Source organism: Prunus avium, chromosome 3, assembly GCF_965620075.1.
Source record: "Prunus avium chromosome 3, drPruAviu1.hap1.1, whole genome shotgun sequence".
NCBI lineage: Eukaryota > Viridiplantae > Streptophyta > Magnoliopsida > Rosales > Rosaceae > Prunus > Prunus avium.
In genome coordinates, this window is record NC_142286.1 from 39788245 (window position 1) to 39807809 (window position 19565).

A 19565-nucleotide genomic window follows, 5' to 3' on the forward strand; every position below is an offset into this window, starting at 1 on the left:
GTTTAGTATGCTATCGCCCCTCTCAATAGGAAAGGTCCTCCAAAAAAAAAAAAAAAAAAAAATACCATTAGATCCAATTGTTTCATGGCATTACCCAACCCAGCTGACATATTCCTCAACTTGACATGTATTTTTGACTCGTGATTGATCAAGATTCCAAATCACTCACATGATTTACCTAACAAACAACAAAAAAACAGAAGAAAAAAAATCCCCTAATTCAATCTTTTACTTTTATAACTCAAGTGGTCAAGAGCATTTATTCTTGCACCTCAACCTCAAGTACTAGTTTCGATTCCTGTATCCCCCAATATTTGTTGTATCGGATTAAAAAAAAATTAAAAAAATAGAAGGTGTGACAGGGAAATGGGCCATTTACCAAAAAATAGGAGGCCCATATTTTGGACTTCTGCTTGGCCCATATGAGTCCAGACAGGGCTAGCTTATAATTAGGTCTCCGGCCCAAAACATACTCTCTTCTTCTCTCGCTCTCTGTGCGGCTCGCAGCTTGAGGAAATAGCAATGGCGACGAGTGAGGAGAACGCGAAGGAGAAGGAAGGGAGCAACCTACTGGGCTCGCCGACCTTCAAGGAGCTCGAAAATGGTCGATTCCAGTGCGTTGAGACAGGCCATGAAGTGGTGGCCAAAGACAAGGAAATTTACTCTCAGAGCAAGAGGTGCCGTTTGGGTCTGGTCGACTTTGCCCTTTCCCATAAGAAACCTCCTCTCAACATGTTCAAGCAAGACCCTCTTTCTCGGTATTTCAATTTATTTCTCTTCCATCATCTTCGCTTGTAAAGATTTTAGCTTTGACTGTTTTCTAAAAATTTCACTGTGCTTATTGCTTCTCTTCGGTTTCTTAAAGAAATCTCAGCTAAAAAGATAGAAGTAAATGTTTCAGTGTTGAATTTACGTTTGCTTACTATTTGCCAAATTGTGAATAAATACACAAAATGCTTGTATTTTTAGTTTTTCCTGGCAACAAATCAGAGAGCTTTCGTGTTCATGCTGATAATACCCTGTTCGTTTTCTTCTTTCTGCAGTTCAAAGTTGGTGTGTAAGCTTACCGGGGATACTATCAATAAGTCAGAGGAACACATTTGGAAGCATATCAATGGCAAACGGTTCCTCAACAAGCTAGGTTCGTGTTGTTGTGTTTTTCATTCTTTTTTGAGGTTTTCAAATCCATCATATTGGTGCTCTTTCAAAATTTGTCTGTGGATTGTCTTTTGGACTCGTAGGTTTCACATACATATGAAATTGATGGGGCCCCATATGTTTCTAATGATGACATTTACGCTGACATATATGAACAGAAGAAAAGGAAGAACAGAAGCTAAAGCCGGATGGAATGGTAGAAAAGCTGGATGATCAGAACCCTGAAATAGTACCTGAGCCGGAAACAGATGGTGTCAGAAAGAAAAAGAAAAAGAAGAAGACGAAGAAGAAGAAGGAAAATGGAGTTGATGAGACTATCTCTGAAATAAGGAAGTCTTCTGATGAGGAAAGTGATTTAGAAGAAACTGACTTTTGGATGCCTCCAGTAGGAGAACGTTGGGACTTTGATGAGGGAGGTGATAGATGGGGTTCCGGTTCAGAGTCAGAGAATGAGGATGACGAGGTTGATGGAGCTGGTATGGCTTTAGTTGTGAACAAAAGTATAGTATTAATTCCGTTTTTTGTTTATAAAAATATGTTTTAATGTTAGTTTAAATCTTCCAACTTGACCCTTGAATTTCATTATATCTTTAGTTTCAGATGGTGCAGTTGAAGATGGTGAGGAGTCAGAAGAGCTATCCATGCGGTATGCTACTTCTTAGGTTCTAGTTGTCATTCTTATCTTTAGTTTCACACGCACTGTTCTGTTGAATGTACTTTATTGTTCAAATACTTTGCAGGACAAAAAGAATGTCCATAGAAATTGGACCAAGCAGCTTTGCTTCAAGGAAGAAGAAGAGTAAAAAGAGCACTGCATGATCGGCCAATCAAGTTATCTTCAATCTGCGATATTAGGGCAAGGCAAGAGATTAATTGTTTTGAGCAACTTGTTCTGAATAGAGAGACGTGAAGAAAGAACTGCAATAGAGATACTGTCGTTGTAATAAATTGCTATCGATTTTTCAAGCTCGTTTAGGTGCGATTTTGGAATGTTGTTTTGGTAGGTCAAAATTTTGTTTTTAGCTCGTGTGAAGGTTGTACTTTTACTCTTTAAGTTAATATATCAAAACATTATTTCACTAACAAGCTGGTTTGAATGTTGTATTTTCACTCGAGTGTAAAATAATCAATAGTGTCATTGTATTTTATATTATTTCACTAACAAAACTGGGTTCTGAATTATGTCTATTTGTTGGTATTATGTAAATGCAGAACAAACATCTCAAATGGGTAGACTTTATACGATTGATTGAACAAAATCTCAGTAAAATCTCAGCGATTGCTACATTATTAGACATTGGAATGAACCTCAGCAATGCCCCAGCTCTTCCACACCCAAAGGAAATGAACATTTATTTGGGTGTCGTTGAACTTGAAATGGTACCTTCTTCATTATCTGTACCAAAGTAACGGTCTCCAAACTCCCCCAAGCCAGGGATCACACGTAAATCTTCGTTTAAAGATTCGTCAATCGCTGATGTAACAAGTTTTAGCTTTGGAAATCTCTTGCAGAGGGCATGTATTCCATCCGGTGCCTGCATTTGAAAATCTAGGTTACACAAATCATGCACATAAGTTTACATGAGCTTATGTGTCAATTTCAGAGGAACAGGGAAACATCAGAATGACTCACTGCTATAAGGTTAAGGAATATGATGTTGGATTCTGGTACACCCTTACTGAGGAGCAGAGATATAGCGTTGATGGCAGAGTTTCCTAAGAATTAACAGATTTTAGACAACATTACATGCTTCCAATTAGACGTTAGATGTTTTTTCTCAAACCTGAAGCCAGAACAGGATCAAGAAATAACACATGGCGGCTTGAGATGTCCTTTGGTAGCTTCTCATAGATCAACTGCAGCAACATTGCAAGGATATGAGAGAGAGAGAGAGAGAGAGAGAGAGAGAGAGAATGGTAGAGATTGTCTTTTGGTGAAAAATTGTTTCCTCCACGAACCTCTCGACCATTGCTACCCTCTCCATGGATGAGGATTTTTCCAATTTTTATTCCCTTGACACATGCTCTGAGTGCATTCTCCATGCTTTCTCCACTGATATTAGGAAACTAGAATGATGAGACGATATATTTCAAGTATTTTAAGACATATAGTAAAGTTGCAGCACTGATCAGCAGAATCAAATACCTTCTAATGACTGAAACCCCGCACAACCGTTTGTAGAAGACAACTCCACTGTATACAGATCCTGCCAGCAATAACAGTATCATCAAACAACTTAATAAGAGTACAAATGCGACCGGACAGAAGCTACATCTCTAGAAACCTAATAATAAAGAAACACAGATTAGTTATGGCGTATTGGTAATGGTGTTGCAATGTGGTGATGATTATGTAACGGCCTCATCTAATCGAATGTTAGAGCAGCAATCATTACCCGTTGGAGTAATAACCTGCTTTTCCTTGAAGGGGAGATGACCTAGTCCATGCTCCACAACCTGAAACATTGGTTCACAATATTATATGCTAGATACTTACAAGTAGTCAGAAAATTTGTCTTTTTACATAGCAAACTAGCTGTACCAGGCGAATCAGTCGGTCTGCATAGAAGACAAAGTCATGCTTTGTTGTTTTGGCATCACGAATTAGGGTGTGCATTCCCCGTATCTGAACCAAACAAAAATGGGGTTACAGATATCGACAACATGAACCTGATGACGCTGATGGGGTCACAAAGTTGTGAATTAATGTTACCTGAAATGTAGAAAATATAACGACAACGTTTGGATATATTTTACAGAGTTCATGCTGGCCAAGCTTTGTATGAATATGTTGTACAATCAGGTCAATTGCAACATCATTATCTCCTCCTCGAGGGATTATGATATCTGCATATTTTTTGGATGGCAATATGAATTCTTCGAAGCTAGGCTTCACGAATCTGGCGTACTGCAAATTACAGCTCTCTATCAGTTAGTGAGTGACACAACTAATGTCTAGAACAAACATCAGCGATTTAGCTTTGGAGTAATCTGATAACCGCAAATAAAAAGGGCAAAGAAAAGGGAGAACTGAACCAACTTGGTCAAGCACATTCTCGATATTTCTGCCTCTTTCAACAGTGTCACGTTGAATTCTCCGAGAAAGCCGTACATCAGAATCTGCACTGGTGGAACTGTTATAATGGTTATTGGATAAGAGGTCATGCAGGGTAAAAACACATACGAAAAAGGCTAAGGTCTCTCAGTTCATTCAATCGTAGAGAAGTGCTTAACATTGACAATGAAGGAGTCAGCATATATGAATGAGGTAACACTGAAGAATAAATAGATAAAGATAACCTGTGTCTACGAAGATTTTCATGTTCATGAGATCGCGGACACGAGGATCATGAAGAACTAATATTCCTTCTAAGATGATGATGTCTGAGGGGTTAACCTGCAATTGAAAAGAAGCAGCAAAACATTTTATTTGAAACTCTGATTCATCAATGCAATATATGCATGGATTATCCATTTTGCAAGATATATGTATGATTAGCAGAGCAGAAACAGAAGTTGCATCATATATATATATATATATATATATATATAACTAGCAATACAATTGATCCACAGAGTCTAAATAATATCTTGAAATTGGTCACAGTAAATGCAGTTAAGAATAGTTACCTTGCAAGCTGGTTCTATGCTTTGATGGGTCTTAAAATCATAATTTGGGATGGTCACTGCCTGTCCACGCTTTATTTGCTCCATACAAGAAAGCATATGCTCTGTATCGAAGGCCTCTGAGATTCAAAAGCAATTGCAATATGAAGCATAACACACACAGGACAAAGAAAAAGACAGCATGAAAGGAATGGTTACCAGGATGGTCAAAATTGTACTCATGGACCCTTTTCAACTTCTCAGCATTCAAGGAGTGATAAAATGAATCCTATAAACACAATACATCATTACTTACAACCATCCCACTCCCGTTGATCACATAACGAAACACAATCAACAGGAATCTAATCTAATTAGTAGAAAACCGAAGAAACTTACTTGATTTACGAGAACAACGCGCTGATCACGCAGTTGGGAGATGATCATGTTGCAAACGGTAGTTTTGCCAGATGCAGTGCCACCAGCAACACCTAATCATCAATATGAAGAAACATGCAAATTGGAATTGCAAGAGATTGAGAGACAGATAAGGGAAGAATGAAGAGGGTGAATTACGTACCGATGAAAAAGGGTTGCTTAGGTTGGACTCTGGGGTTGGAGACAACATTATTATTATTGTTAGATTGATTCAGAGAAAGGTGGTTTTTGAAGCCATTGCTCAATGCATCCACAGAGGCAGAAGAATCCATGGAATGGGACCGAGTGAAAAGCACAGCAAGACAGAGTGAAGGGGCGTGAAAGAGAAAAGAAGTATAGAATTTATTATGGTATTGTTGGTCCCTTAGACAAGGGAAGGAGAAGGAGAGAGTGAAGGTGGTGGTAAGGTGGGTGTGATTTTTTGTGTTTGGTGTTTAATTAAATCAGAGAGAGATTGAGAGCCATCCCCTACCCCTAATCCTATGGGTTTGGATGGAAGCCTTCCCTTAGAACGGCAAATTGGAAAAAGGAGATATCACGAAATTAGCGGGAACTAAACCCATCCCATGTGCGCATGTTTCGTTTATCATGTGGAGACATCCCTTTACGTCTCCTTCCTGTCTTGCTATCCTTCTTCTTAACGTGTTTGGCTTCTTCAGGATCGTCTGGTAATGTATGAATTTCAGATAATATTTTCTAAAAATGAAATATTATCTGAAAACGTTACCAGATGAGCCCTTACTACCTACCTTAGTAGGTAAGTTTCATTTTATATTTCGAAACAACTATTGCCAATAACTCTCCCTACCTTTAGCATCGTATTAAATTCATAAACAATAAATCCAATATCATAATACTCCATTCCAACCACAACAGCATACATAAGCGGCATTGTTAGGGGGTGAAAGGAAATACAAGAGTGTTTATTATTGAGTTTATGTAATCAATCCCCCAATTGGTATTCGATTGTAAAAATTAGTTACAAAAATAAGATCCCACTACGAAAAAGTCTCCTAGTTGTGCAAGTTTTTCTTCAGTCGCTGTTGCTGTATGCAGACTTTCCTACGTACGTTCACACATTCTGCAACTGCATCTCTATCTATATCTCAACATGCCTGTACTACTGGTCGCATCTCAATCTCCAGAAACAAAGCGCACCATGGCCTTAACCGGAACTGAAGGCATGCCCTTGGGTCTCCCATATTTCTGTACATTCTCTTGGAATGGGCAGGCTCAACACCAATACTGAAGCTGGCATGTCTTGAAGAAGAAAAACAAAATCGATCAAAAGAATGTCAAGTTTTCCATAAAGCAGCAAGCAAGTATTAAAATACTTGACATAATCTAATCCAGAAGTGGAATTTGAGCAAATCAACAAGAAAATAACATAACATTGTGGAATTCTTAGCATGATCAAAAATATACGCCCTACATTGAAGAAATTAGGTCATATACCTGAAAAACAAAGCAGAATCACATCGCTGTAAGCCCCTCATCCCACAACTTCTTCCTTGCAATCAAAACTCTTTCTTCACTTGAGGAAAGAGCATCAACCCGTGGTTCTACTTCTGATAACCAGCCATCCCACTTCAAGGCAGTCAGAAACTTTCGGATATAGTTTATAACAGCAGGTTTGTCTCTTATGATGACAAACCCATCTGGTCTGAGTATCCTATCCATTTCAATCAATAGATCCTCTGCACCACAGCCCCGCTCATTGATCTCGGAAAATACTGCCCATGCATGTAGAAGATCATAGGTTCGCGGGTATGTGGAAAATGCTTCACACCTATAAAATACAGTAAGTGAAAATATTCAAATCTCTGAACAGACCAACAATATCTATATAAAAGTTATAAACTTTAACTAATAAAACATAATCAGATAGCCAGCATAAAATGATCCATAAATCAAACATGCAGCAAAAAGGATATCAAACACATAATCGAAAGGATAAGAGGCGGGGTTGAGGACTGAATTCAGATCAAAATACGTACCAGTCATGAACAGTTCCAATTAAGCCCCGATCATATATGATCTTTAGTCTGGAAGATACACGGACAGGAGCAACATTCATCACCCAAACATCTTTTCCATTCAGGGCAGCAGCAAATCCACCAAGGTTTGAGTTCATATCCATGACATTTCTGATTGAATTTTTCTGTATGACAGACTTCATCTGCTTCCAGTACTCAATCACTCTAAAACGCCATATGCCCTGCATCGCATGGATTTTTTAGGCACTCATTAAATAGAACAATAAAATTTAGCAGGCAAACTTCACCATGAAGAGTTAGCTTGTAATCAGGAAACTTACAGTGTCCTCTTGGAATTCTTCAGGACTGACACCAATTTCTTCCAGGCGGGGGGGTGCTGTGGTAAGCCTCTGTGGCCAAGGAGCTACTCTGCTTCCTTTTTCCTTGTGCACCTCTGATTTATAATTTTTTAGTAATGATAATAATTAGAAGCCAAAAACATTAATAATGGAAGTATCGCCATGCTACTTACTTGCAGAGTATCGAGAAATGCATGCCTTCATGCTCACATTCCAACTTGCATCTGGATCATCATCAGAATCGCACAGGGGGGGCTGGGTCTGAGGATCTCTCTTCAAGTAACAACTATTAGTCAGTGGCTTGGCCCATACAACACTCTGCTCTTTCTTTGCTGCAACTTTCCAGCACATTCTTTTTAGAAGATCAGACATAGCATTCCAGATCCTCCGATTTTCCGGATCCTGTGCATATGCTTCAGGAGAAGTGTACACAAAATACCCTCCAGGTCTTAGTAATCTGTCAAGCTCTAATAACAGGATTCCATCTCTTTGAAGCCAATCTATTCGACACCGTGAACAATGAGCCAGCTCAAATGATCTGCTTGGATAAGTAAGTCTTTTTGTACCCAAGATACCAAGAGTAGAGGGAATCCCCCTCTCTAGTGCAAATTGTATTTGATTCTCATGCGCATCATTAGGAGCAAGGGACAAAGCTATGACGTGGTGAGAAAGAAGATAAGCCCCAAAACTTGCAACTCCACAACCCACATCGAGAACATTCCGGATATTTCCACCATTGTTGAACTTATCCGCAGGAAATTTAAGCATCTACATAAATAAGAAGCATACCGAAAAAAAAAAGTTATGCTATGTCCACTTGGGATAGTGCATAATTGAATAATTCTCCAGTGCAGAGAATGAAACTAGGAACAGAAAAGGCATATATTAGGAAATCCAGACCAAATATCATTAAGTTAAACATGAGGAAACAAACCTTTATTGGTGCAAGCTGGATTCAGCCAAATAGCTAAATCAAAGTGGAATTTTGTGTTTTTCTTTCTTCCAACAAAATAAAATTCTAAAAAGAGAATTGCACTAAATCCAAGCTGCTAATTACTCTTCCCCTTATATTATTAAACAAATATAGAAAAGAATCAAGAACTGAGTCAAGGTTATGTACCCTGGAAAGAGCAACAATGTACTTATCAGCTCCATCATGGAAATGTGTCCCTCCACCAGGAAAATTGATCTTGTCCCCATTCACAACCATCCAATTCTGATCTGATTTCTCTTGAGCAAGATGGGTGTGGGGGATGTTGGCCTTCCACACTTCATCTCTACTTTCCGGCCATCTTATAGGTATCTGAAACTCTAGAAATGATTTTGTCGGAATCAAAACCAAGTGAAGCCAAACAAAGGTAAACTTACACAAAAGCAATGACCATCTACCTTATAACCAAGTGGCGGTGGTATCAAGCAATTATAGCGTCGCTCTGGAGGCGGGCAATGCCGTTCATAATGCTCCATTAACGTCAAATTGGGCTTCAATCTCAGTTGGTAAATAAGGTTTCTATCAATACAAGGTATCAGGTCCGAGAACTGTAAATCACAGACCTGTGAGAACGTGAAAGGTCATCAATTCAAATGAACAGAAATACAAACAAGACAAGAAGATCAGCAAACGCATCTCTATTGATTATTAGTATGCACGCCAGCAAGGGTAAAATAACTTACACTTGGAACAAAAAAGTAAACATTTTTATAACACATGCTCTATGCCAAGTGAAAACACAAAATTAGAAACAACAACTTTCAAGTATTTGCTTACAGAGTCCAGATAAAACTCATCGGTTATACAAAAAGGTGCAAATTTTTTTCTTCACACGAATACCGCAAAATTATTAACAAGTTATTAAATTGTATTAAAATTGCTATAGAGAGGTATGCTTTTTTCCAGAACCCAAAACAGTAACTCAAGTAAGATACTTAACAATTTACTTAGCAGCAAAATTATACTAAGCAGCAAAAATAAATAAAAAATCTAACAACCATGAATTAATGCGTTACGTACAGGCAAGCTTTTGGGGACCTCGGAGTTGTGCTCCTGATCTTCATGTAAATCGTCAAAATCACGATGGAGAACGAACCCCCCGAAAATTGGGTCGGAGCCATCGGACCCGGAAGCTTCTTCGTCGGATCGCCGCGAGCCCGGGCCGAAAGACCACCCGTAGTATAAACAAAGCAAACCCAGACACACAACGAGACCGATTAGAACGGACTTGAGCAACTTGTGAGTATTAGGGAAACTGAGCTCACTCTTGTGCTTCATTCCGTACATTCTTCGAGCTCGGGCTCACTCTCAAGCTCGATGGATCCGACCCGAGTTTTGCTGAAACATGAACCTAAAGCCCTAGTGGTACTGGTAGATCCATGGCTAGAGAGAGAGAGAGAGAGAGAGAGAAGAAGTGCCGAATATGAAGCAGAGATTGTCCGGCGCTCCCTCTTTTCGCGGGAGGGAGAAAGAGATGGAGGTGCTAAAGTGCGGTCGAGCCTACGTGAGTATCAAGCTGACTCAATTTACCGAAAGTACCCTTAAGCTTGTGACTTGAAATGGAATCTTTGGGGTGGTTAATAAGGTCATTTAGTAGAAGAAAGATTTTTGGGCGTTTCAATGAATTTTGGTTTGGTTTGCGATTGACTGTTTTGTGGCATATTAATGTTGGAGACGTTGGACTCTTGGGTCACTTCCTTTTCTACTTTTGGGAAGTTGTGTGAGGCCCATAGGCTATAGCCCACCTTAATTTTGATTGTTCATTAATAGGAACTTTATTATTTGTTGTCAAGAAATAAATATTTAGAGTGGGTCCAACATTTTACCAGGCCCTGGGTTTGTTTGTTAGGACTCTGGCCCACCTCAACACCCAATGTGTACTAATATAGGTTTAAAATTCGTGCGCTCCAGTCCACCCTTACTTAAGCTACCTTACATCTTTGGGTAAATATACTTCTTTTCCTATTATATTATATTCCTTGTTGGAGAAGGATAGGGATTGTCATCCTTATTGATTTAGGGCTAGTTAACTACATACATGGTTTAGGGCTAATTATTACAGGTTGCTTGCTGATACACACACGGTCACACCCACCAACCAAGGCACTAAGCATGAGCAGGATATTAGCTGCTGCCCAGTTATACGCACAGAGATGGAGAACGTCAGCTGCTGCTTCCGAAATACAGAGCATCAGCAGGTCAACTGGTGCTTCCGAGTACCGTTTTTTATATACCGGTGTGAATCAAATAGAAGATGTAAGAATCTCATTAGACTCAATTCCCAGGGACAGGTTCAAAATCTGTATGGATTATGAAGAGAGAACTCGAGTCTTCCTTTGGATTCCTGATGAGCATCTTCCAGTAGAACTTCCTTATGCTACTACATACCACCTCCTTGCTGAGAGGAGTTTCTAAGTCCCTATGCGTGATGTCAAGCAATTTTCATCAAGGCCTAAATGGACGCATGTCTTGGCTTATCATCTTTCCAAGATGGGTGTCCCACAAGGTGCGCAGCCAGCTCTCATTGTAAGAATACTTGACTACATTGAAGAGGCCGACAAAGACAGCTTTGAGTTGCCTATTCTTGTGCATATTGTGGATGCCACTTATCACTATCTGAAGTCGGACCACGACAACGACATCCTTGATAGGGTTATGAGGCAATCCTCGGAAGCATACAGGGCCATGCTTATTCCTGCAGCTCAATCATCCATTCAGGGCTTGGAGAATGTGAGGCTTGATGATCCTACTTTGGCCCCGTCGTCCGCATGTATTATTTGTATGGAGGGCCTGCTCCTTGATCATCATGATGATCATCACTCTGATAATATTAATGTCGTCCCTGCTTCACAAGATGAAGATGATGACCATGATCAAGATCAAGGTCAAGGGGTTGATCGTCATCGTCCACCAATGACGATCAAACTCTTGCCCTGCTTACACCAGTTTCATGAAGATTACATCGTCCCGTGGCTGCAGATCAATCACTTGTGTCCCCTGTGCCGATACCCGTTGGAAGTGCGCCAGTCATCAAAACCCAAACGAAGGAGATTATCATGAAATAATGAAAGGAGACCTGCAGCCATGATGCTCAGCTGGAACAATATATGGTAAGATGTTAATTAATTGTTGTATTAGCTCCGGACCTGCTTATTTCTATTTCTTTATTTCGAGGGGAGGGTTTTCATATCCTAGTGATTATGCTGCTCATCAATGAGAAAACAATGTACTACTGCTACTGGTGTTTTTAAGTTGCATTAGCGGATTTGTCTTGTTTAACTATTTGGGCATTTAAGCCTGAGAAAAGTAAACAATCTTAAGAACATAAATAATATATGGTTTTCCGAGCAAAATAATTTCATGTCTTAAGGTGTTTTTCCTCCTAATTATAGTCTAAAAGCTCTTCATTCTTTTCTTTTCTTTTCTGGTTGTTTGGTTTTCCTGCGACTTATATTCCTTCATGTTTTCCTATAAAGACTGCAAAATCATGAAGAAACTTGTAGCGTGCAAAAGAATTAAGTTAAAACCGATAATATTTATTTGTTTTCTTCCCCCTCGTTTTCTATGTAGTTGCTGTCGATCTTTACATCACTCAGCCGACCGTTACATTCTCTTCAAAACAGTTTACCTCCATTTCAGCCTTGCTTCATGCCCATTATTGAAAACCAGAGATTCTATAAGGTTTGATTCCCTCCATGTCTCTACCATTTAAAATTAGGGTTCGTAGGTACATTTAATTTTTCAGACTAGTCGCAAAGAGAAGACGATATTGACTCTGACAAACGATTCCGGCACTTTTGCAGGCTACTTAAATTCATAATCAAAACTGATGCATAAAGAGGATTGAATTGCAGGCTAATTCGGTGGGAGGAAATCAAAACAATAAATTCAGGAACCAAGGCTTAATACACCTCCCACATAACACGTTAAATTATAAATAGGGGTAGTTTTGGAATCCGAAAAATATAATAAATCAGATTTTAAGTTATATTAGGTAACTGCTTAGTTGGATCCTAGTCATCGGGTATTATTTTAAAAAATTGGGTATTTTAAATAGAAAAATAAAAGGAAAGGATGTAGATGATTTTAAATGAATTTTATGGGTGTAACCTCAATTGGTAGTATACACAACAGAACAGACACAATGCAAAGCCTTGCACAGAGCAGAAGGAAACACAACAGACACAAAGGAAGACTCCAGCAGCTTTCAAAATTACAGGAAGATTACTGCATAAATGGCTCACACAATTTGAGCAGCACAAGCTTTGGCCATCCACAGCAAGACTCGAAATATTACAAGTTGAACACAGCACAGCCATGACAAGCTTTGTTCTCATTCCCAAAATCCTATCATTTCTCCACCTCCAGATATGATCCACAATCCCAGCCGGCCATGCAAAGCTTTTTTACTACGTAAGCTTTTTTACGGGGACGAGGATGAAGAGCAGATACGGAGATGGTATTGTCATACCCGGCTCGTTGCCATTCCTAACTCTTGGGTCGCTTCTTTTTCCACTTTTGGGAAGCTGTGTGAGGCACTGAGGCCCATAGGCTATATAGCTCACCCAAATTTTGATTGTTCATGAATGGGAACTTTATTTTTTATTGTGAGTGGGTCCAAGATTAAATTTGGGCTGTCCTCCTTTCCAATGTTGGGGTTTTTTGGTTAGGCCTCTGGCCCACCTCAACACCCAATGTGCACGATATAGACCAAAATTTGCTCTACTTCTACTAGGCCCTGGTTTTGATTGTTCTCTCTGTGTTTCCGCAGCATTATCCGGAAGAAAATCAAGCAAACAGTATCTATCTCCATCGGCTCCGCACGTAAGTTTTTCATTCATCAATCTGTCGAATGCTTCCGTGAATTCATCAGTTCTACTTGCATTGTTTGTTTGATATTTTAAGCTTGCTTAATTGATTCCGTGAATTCATCAGATGGACTGCATGCATACTAATTTAGGTTTAAAATTCGTGCCTCCAGTCCACCCTTACCCAGGCAATTAACAAATTAAATATACTTCTTTTCCTATTATATTCCTCGTTGGAGAAGGATAGGGATTGTCATCCTCATTGATTTAGGGATAGTTAACTACAATTATATATATATACAGATACACATACACATACATACAACACCTTCAGGTTGGAGTTGAGCCTGACAGCGACTCCTACGTACTACAGGTAATTATTACAGGTTGCTCGCTGATAGTGATGCACACACCCACCAACCAAGGCACAAAGCATGAACACGAGATTAGCTGCTTTCCAGTTATACGCACAGAGAATGGGCACGTCAGCTGCTGCTTCCGATGTACAGAGCATCCGCAGATCAACTCGTGCTACCACGTACCCTTTTTTTTATACCGGTGTGAGTCAAAAAGAAGATGTAAGAATCTTATTAGACCCAATTCCCAGGGACAGGTTCAAAATCTGTTTATATTATGAAAAGATAACTCGAGTCTTCCGTTGTATTGCTGGTGAGGATCGTAATGTAGAACTTCCTCATGCTTTAATACACCACCTCCTTGCTGAGAGGAGTTTCTATGTCCCTATACGTGATGTCAAGCAATTTTCATCAAGGCCTAAATGGACGCTTGTCTTGGCTTATCATCTTTCCAAGATGGGTGTCCCACAACGCGCGCAGCCAGCTCACATTGTAAGAATACTTGACTACATTGAAGAGGCCGACAACGACAGCTTTGAGTTGCCTATTCGTGTGCGTTTTGCGGATGCCGCTTATCGCTATCTGAGGTCGGACCACGACAACAACATCCTTGATAGGGTTATGAGGCAATCCTCGGAAGCATACAGGGCCAAGCTTATTCCTGCAGCTCAATCATCCATTCAGGGCTTGGAGAATGTGAGGCTTGATGATCCTACTTTGGCCCCGTCGTCCGCATGTATTATTTGTATGGAGGGCCTCCTCCATGATCATCACTCTGATAATATTAATGCCGTCCCTGCGTCACAAGATGAAGATGATGACCATGATCAAGATCAAGGTCAAGGGGTTGATCGTCATCGTCCACCAATGACGATCAAACGCTTGCCCTGCTTACACCAGTTTCATGAAGATTGCATCGTCCCGTGGCTGCAGATCAATCACTTGTGTCCCCTGTGCCGATACCCGCTGGAAGTGCGCGAGTCATCAAAACCCAAACGAAGGAGATTATCATGAAATAATGAAAGGAGACCTGCAGCCATGATGCTCAGCTGGAACAATATATGGTAAGAAGTTAATTAATTGTTGTATTAGCTACGGACCTGCTTATTTCTATTTCTTTATTTCGAGGGGAGGGTTTTCATATCCTAGTGATTATGCTGCTCATCAATGAGAAAACAATGTACTACTGCTACTGGTGTTTTTAAGTTGCATTAGCGGATTTGTCTTGTTTAACTATTTGGGCATTTAAGCCTGAGAAAAGTAAACAATCTTAAGAACATAAATAATATATGGTTTTCCGAGCAAAATAATTTCATGTCTTAAGGTGTTTTTCCTCCTAATTATAGTCTAAAAGCTCTTCATTCTTTTCTTTTCTTTTCTGGTTGTTTGGTTTTCCTGCGACTTATATTCCTTCATGTTTTCCTATAAAGACTGCAAAATCATGAAGAAACTTGTAGCGTGCAAAAGAATTAAGTTAAAACCGATAATATTTATTTGTTTTCTTCCCCCTCGTTTTCTATGTAGTTGCCGTCGATCTTGAGTATAATCCTAACACAAGATCAAAAAAATACCTCCTATTACAGAGCCTGAACTAATTGGGCTCTTTGCAAGGAGAGATAACAAAGCTATTTACCCCAACTTTTGCGGGGATAGATCAGAATGATATATGTACCTTGGTTTTCCTTAGGCAGAAGCTGGCTTGATTAGTATGTTCTCTTCGGGATCATAAAATCAACATGCATGTGGGATCATTGTACCTGGTATTCCTCTTCTAGAGGCTTGGCAAGCTGAGTGCATGGGAGCATCATATACTCATATCATCAAAGTCTTTAGAAGAAAGAAGAGTGGAGGTTGGAGTTGAGACTGAAGGTTATTAGTCTTACACCTCCCAAATATTAAGGTACTTCATTCATATTTTAAACTCCTTTTACAAAAGTTGTGAATTTTTTAGAAGGAAAATCATATCCATTCTCAAAGCAATGGATCTTTTGAAGTTTTCTGAGTGTATGCGTCATATATATATATATGAGTGCCTGCACACATGTGTATATGAGATAGAGAGAGAATCAGGGAGATGGAGATGAGCTTGCTTAAGGCCTACGTGAAAATATTGAGTGGATGAGTAATAGTACCTTATACCTAAATAACTTTGTATTTCCAAGGTATCCGTTAGATTCTATATTTTCATATGTTTTCCACAGCATTGCTTGATCGATCGATCTGGTTGGACCTTTAATAACAGCACATTACTTTGAACGCAATAAAAAAGCAGCAGCCTCGAGAACTAAATTGTGATCCAAGAAATTCACTTCAACCCGATATATTGAGATCAATTATAGCATTATATAATAGAAAAGAAATTAATTAAAAATGATAACTACAGATTAATACCTTTGATTTGTAGTTAACTCGATATTATACCTTTGGGATCAGAGTTTAGCGGTACTAACCACAGATTAATTAACTACTAGATTAGTGAGAGCTATATGTAATCTCTCTGTTGTCACTTTTATTTCGTTGCGCATACGGGCGGGCACAACATTTTCCAAGTCAATTATTTTATAACAAGCATGCATTTCCCAGCTAAAAGCCTTCCTTTAATGATTTTATTTTTATGTCAAAACATGATCCTATACTTTTCCTATTCCTATACATATATAAATTAAATATGATTATTTACATATGCCCAGCCCAGATGATCATACCCAGTCTCCCTCTCGGTGATCACTTGTTAATTCTTATAGACAAGTATCATCGATCTCTGCTTAGATTTAATACGTAGAAAACTATAATGTAAAATGTTGTGCTAATCGGCCTGGGTGATTGCTAATTGGACACATCTCTTTGTCTTAAGTGGTACAGAATAGGGAACTTTTTATAGTTTTCATATTGTAGTAGATTAAGTGGTACAGAATATCTCTCAATTTCTCTCGATTTTGTTAGTCTAACCAGGGTTTGCCTTTTTTGGGGTGAATTGGTGAGAAGAGTCTACGGTCAAGTTTACTCTTGAACATCTCACACTGATTATTTGTTCATGCACAAGCAGATAGCATGTTGCCGCTGAATGCTGATTGATATATTTTGCTAAGCTTGACACTGACAGTAAAACACTAAGATACAAGTGTCAAACTAAATTATTAGAGCCAAACAATGACTTGGCCGAGGTGAGGGTGGAGACTACTTGCTCATCAACTCAACAATATGTAAACGGAAGCAACAAGTAACAAAATGACTCCTACGTACTATATATATTTAAATAAATATATATATATATATATATATATATAATCATAATATTTATGTTTAAAGTTAACATCCTTCTCTTAATTCTTCCTAATCTTCTTTGAGATTTCTTTTTTTTCTTTTTTTTCTTTTTTTGGTAAAGAGGAGGGCAAACGCCCAACAAAACACTAAGGAACAATAAGTCTGGGTAAGCACACCCTCCACATATCCTTAAAGATTAACTGATTCACAACAGCATGAGTAGTGACCCAAGTATGGAGACCCAAAGGCTTGGTGACCCCAATAGAAGCAAGCATATCAGCAACATAATTGCTTTCTCTGAAGACATGATGAATACGACAAACACCACTAGTCATGATAGCTTTACAACTAGAGATAAGAGTGAACAATGGGTGAAGAGGGTCACAACTAGACGCATTCACAAGATCCACCGCCAAACAGGAATCAGACTCCACAATAAGGGGAAAATAGTTAGATTGGTTAGCAAGCCGCAGTCCATAGAGGATGGCCCACAACTCAGCTTGTAAAACAGACCCCCTCCCAATATTAGTAGAGAATCCACCAACCCAGTCCCCATTGGCATTTCTGATTACACCACCAATACCAATAGTCCCTTCCTCACCTTTCCAGCAGCCATCTGTATTTAGTTTCCACCAACCAACAGGAGGAAAATTCCAAGTAATAAGGACATCAACCTTAGCAGCCTTCCTATTGGTTACCGAATTGGCACATATCCACTCATTGGCAGCTTGACAAACATAGATACCAGAAAGAGATGTGTGGGACTGATTATCTTCAAAAGCCTGAATGCAACGATTTTTCCATATGTGCCACACAGCAAAGCCAAACACAACATTCCATTGCAAGTGGTTATAACAGCTCTTACCATCACTCAAATTAAAGAAAATCCAATCCCACAGATTAAAATTAAAATATTGCCGGATAGATTCACTAAGACCCATGGAATTCCAGACCAGCATGGCATTGGGGCAAAGCTTGAGAAGATGGGAAATGGATTCAGAAGGCCACTTACAGATATGGCAACAAGCATCAAGAGAAAGACATTTACTCCTTCGAGCTTCATTGGTAAGAATTCTACCATGGCACAAAGTCCACAGAAAAGTTTTTAGATTTCACATAGGCTATATATATAGCTCACCCAAATTTTGATTCACTACTACCAAAATCGAAATAAACGACAGTAATCCACCGTCGTGTATTCGGTTTTTCAACCGTCGTGAAATCGACTAACATCTTTTGATGCATAAAACCACGACGGTAAATCCTCATCGTCTATTATTTGTAAAGACGGCGCTTTTACTCAAAACCGCCGTCTATTATATGTAAATAGACGACGGTTTTTAGTCAAAGCATTGTCTATTTACATATAATAGACGACGCTTTTTTTTTAAGAACTTTCGTCTATTTGATGTAAAAATGACGTTTTTGTTAAAAAAACTATGTTTTATTATATCCAAAGACGTCGATTTTGTTAAAAAGCCATCATCTATTAAATGTGAAGACGACGATTTCTTGAAATATTGTCGTCTATTAACTCTAAGACAACGATTTTTTAGTAAAACCGTCGTTGATTGTATGTAAAAAAGACGTTATGGTGTTAAAAGAGGTCATTGATAATATATACAGATGACGGTTTTTCTAATAAAACCATCGTTTTATTATGTTTAGTTTTTTGAAGAGTCAATAGTTATTACATAGTCAACCAATCTTTATTCTATTACATACATACTTCCTACCTATAATTAGAAATAACGGAGCTCACAAATTCTACTAATTTGATTTTAACTTCATCAATTTGTTCTTGGGTTGACTTAGCTTTGCCTTCTTGCACATTTTCCAAGTTGTTGGTGTCGGAAAAGGAAAGACCTGCACGAAAAAGACCCCAATACTCTTAAACATAAACTTGTTTAGCAGTAACCTAACCTTAGCAAAAAGATCTATGCAGCTCTAGAATGACAGCAGAACACAATTGGCATAATTGGCAAAGTACCTGTTCTTGTGGTGGCACCATAACATGTTCTTGTGGTGGCACCATAACAAATGAAAAATCAGAGATTCAGAAAATTAACAATGAAATTCCAAAATAATTAAAGTAAACAACAAAAACAAAAAGTATTTTGAACCTGATGATGTTGTCGGTCCAAACAAACGGATCTAGTGAGGGATGGGTATGTTTTGCCTCATCTTCTTCGTTAGCTTCTTCTTGATTACGAAGGCCTTGTGGGACGGCTGTGCATATTTATAAAAAAACCAAATGAGAAACTCACTTAAATCCCACGAAATTAGCACAATACATGAACAAACATATATATATAGACCGATTTCCATAAGTCTTTCTAGATCGAGTCGCTGAGTTTGATGAGCGAGTTGAGTGCCTGAGAGCGAGATCTTCTTTGAAGAAAGTGAAGGTCGAGATCTTTCAAATCAAACCTTTCAACCAGCTTTGATTCTCAAATACAGAACCTCCCTCTACATCTTATGGATCTGCGAAGACCTCAATCTCTCAACTCATTCATTGATGTCGATTTTTTGATGATTTTGTAGAGAGTTTCATGAGGGTGTTTTAGAGAGTGCAGGAGGGTTTCAAGGAGGGAGAGATAAGGTTTTCA

General features: G+C 38.9%; 5 protein-coding genes across 10 annotated transcripts; 3 read left to right on the forward strand and 2 right to left on the reverse strand.

Moving 5' to 3' along the window:
- Nucleotides 1-472: 472 nt before the first annotated feature.
- Nucleotides 473-2268, forward strand: LOC110756408 (Surfeit locus protein 2 (SURF2)). 2 transcript variants are annotated; one of them, XM_021957852.2, is made up of 5 exons: nucleotides 473-758; nucleotides 1044-1141; nucleotides 1317-1634; nucleotides 1759-1804; nucleotides 1899-2268. In XM_021957852.2, the coding sequence occupies exons 1-5, from the start codon at nucleotides 523-525 to the stop codon at nucleotides 1975-1977; spliced, it is 777 nt and encodes a 258-aa protein (XP_021813544.2). In that variant the 5' UTR covers nucleotides 473-522; the 3' UTR covers nucleotides 1978-2268. The 2 variants fall into 2 exon arrangements, with proteins under 2 accessions (XP_021813544.2, XP_021813537.2); XM_021957845.2 differs by having other exon boundaries at nucleotides 474-758; nucleotides 1753-1804.
- Nucleotides 2269-2378: 110 nt separating this feature from the next.
- Nucleotides 2379-5750, reverse strand: LOC110756399 (uridine kinase-like protein 5). Of its 3 annotated transcripts, none has more exons than XM_088249999.1 (14): nucleotides 5345-5748; nucleotides 5164-5255; nucleotides 4984-5053; nucleotides 4789-4904; nucleotides 4459-4555; nucleotides 4195-4292; nucleotides 3872-4066; nucleotides 3701-3784; nucleotides 3555-3615; nucleotides 3305-3365; nucleotides 3118-3211; nucleotides 2943-3015; nucleotides 2792-2874; nucleotides 2379-2693 (listed from the first exon to the last, which is right to left on the reverse strand). In XM_088249999.1, exons 1-14 carry the CDS (start codon nucleotides 5472-5474, stop codon nucleotides 2511-2513), a joined length of 1437 nt encoding a protein of 478 aa, XP_088106125.1. In that variant the 5' UTR covers nucleotides 5475-5748; the 3' UTR covers nucleotides 2379-2510. The 3 variants fall into 3 exon arrangements, with proteins under 3 accessions (XP_088106125.1, XP_021813525.2, XP_088106124.1); XM_021957833.2 differs by having other exon boundaries at nucleotides 4199-4278; nucleotides 5345-5739; XM_088249998.1 differs by having other exon boundaries at nucleotides 2943-3211; nucleotides 4199-4278; nucleotides 5345-5750.
- Nucleotides 5751-6039: 289 nt separating this feature from the next.
- On the reverse strand, nucleotides 6040-10014 carry LOC110756174 (S-adenosyl-L-methionine-dependent methyltransferases superfamily protein). Of its 2 annotated transcripts, none has more exons than XM_088249997.1 (8): nucleotides 9549-10014; nucleotides 8927-9076; nucleotides 8658-8840; nucleotides 7711-8305; nucleotides 7520-7632; nucleotides 7200-7420; nucleotides 6658-6991; nucleotides 6040-6462 (listed from the first exon to the last, which is right to left on the reverse strand). In XM_088249997.1, exons 1-7 carry the CDS (start codon nucleotides 9813-9815, stop codon nucleotides 6676-6678), a joined length of 1845 nt encoding a protein of 614 aa, XP_088106123.1. In that variant the 5' UTR covers nucleotides 9816-10014; the 3' UTR covers nucleotides 6040-6462; nucleotides 6658-6675. The 2 variants fall into 2 exon arrangements, with proteins under 2 accessions (XP_088106123.1, XP_021813263.1); XM_021957571.2 differs by having other exon boundaries at nucleotides 8927-9091; nucleotides 9549-10013.
- A 935-nt stretch (nucleotides 10015-10949) lies between these two features.
- Nucleotides 10950-11588, forward strand: LOC110755647 (uncharacterized). The gene has a single exon (XM_021956885.1). It carries the CDS (start codon nucleotides 10950-10952, stop codon nucleotides 11586-11588), a length of 639 nt encoding a protein of 212 aa, XP_021812577.1.
- Nucleotides 11589-13276: 1688 nt separating this feature from the next.
- On the forward strand, nucleotides 13277-15875 carry LOC148296156 (uncharacterized). 2 transcript variants are annotated; one of them, XR_015834702.1, is made up of 3 exons: nucleotides 13277-13352; nucleotides 13710-14756; nucleotides 15380-15875. XR_015834702.1 is itself a non-coding variant. In XM_088251139.1 (2 exons), the coding sequence occupies exon 2, from the start codon at nucleotides 13771-13773 to the stop codon at nucleotides 14704-14706; it is 936 nt and encodes a 311-aa protein (XP_088107265.1). In that variant the 5' UTR covers nucleotides 13277-13352; nucleotides 13710-13770; the 3' UTR covers nucleotides 14707-14988. The 2 variants fall into 2 exon arrangements, 1 of the variants encoding a protein (XP_088107265.1); XM_088251139.1 differs by lacking the exon at nucleotides 15380-15875 and having other exon boundaries at nucleotides 13710-14988.
- The last annotated feature ends 3690 nt before the right edge of the window (nucleotides 15876-19565 follow it).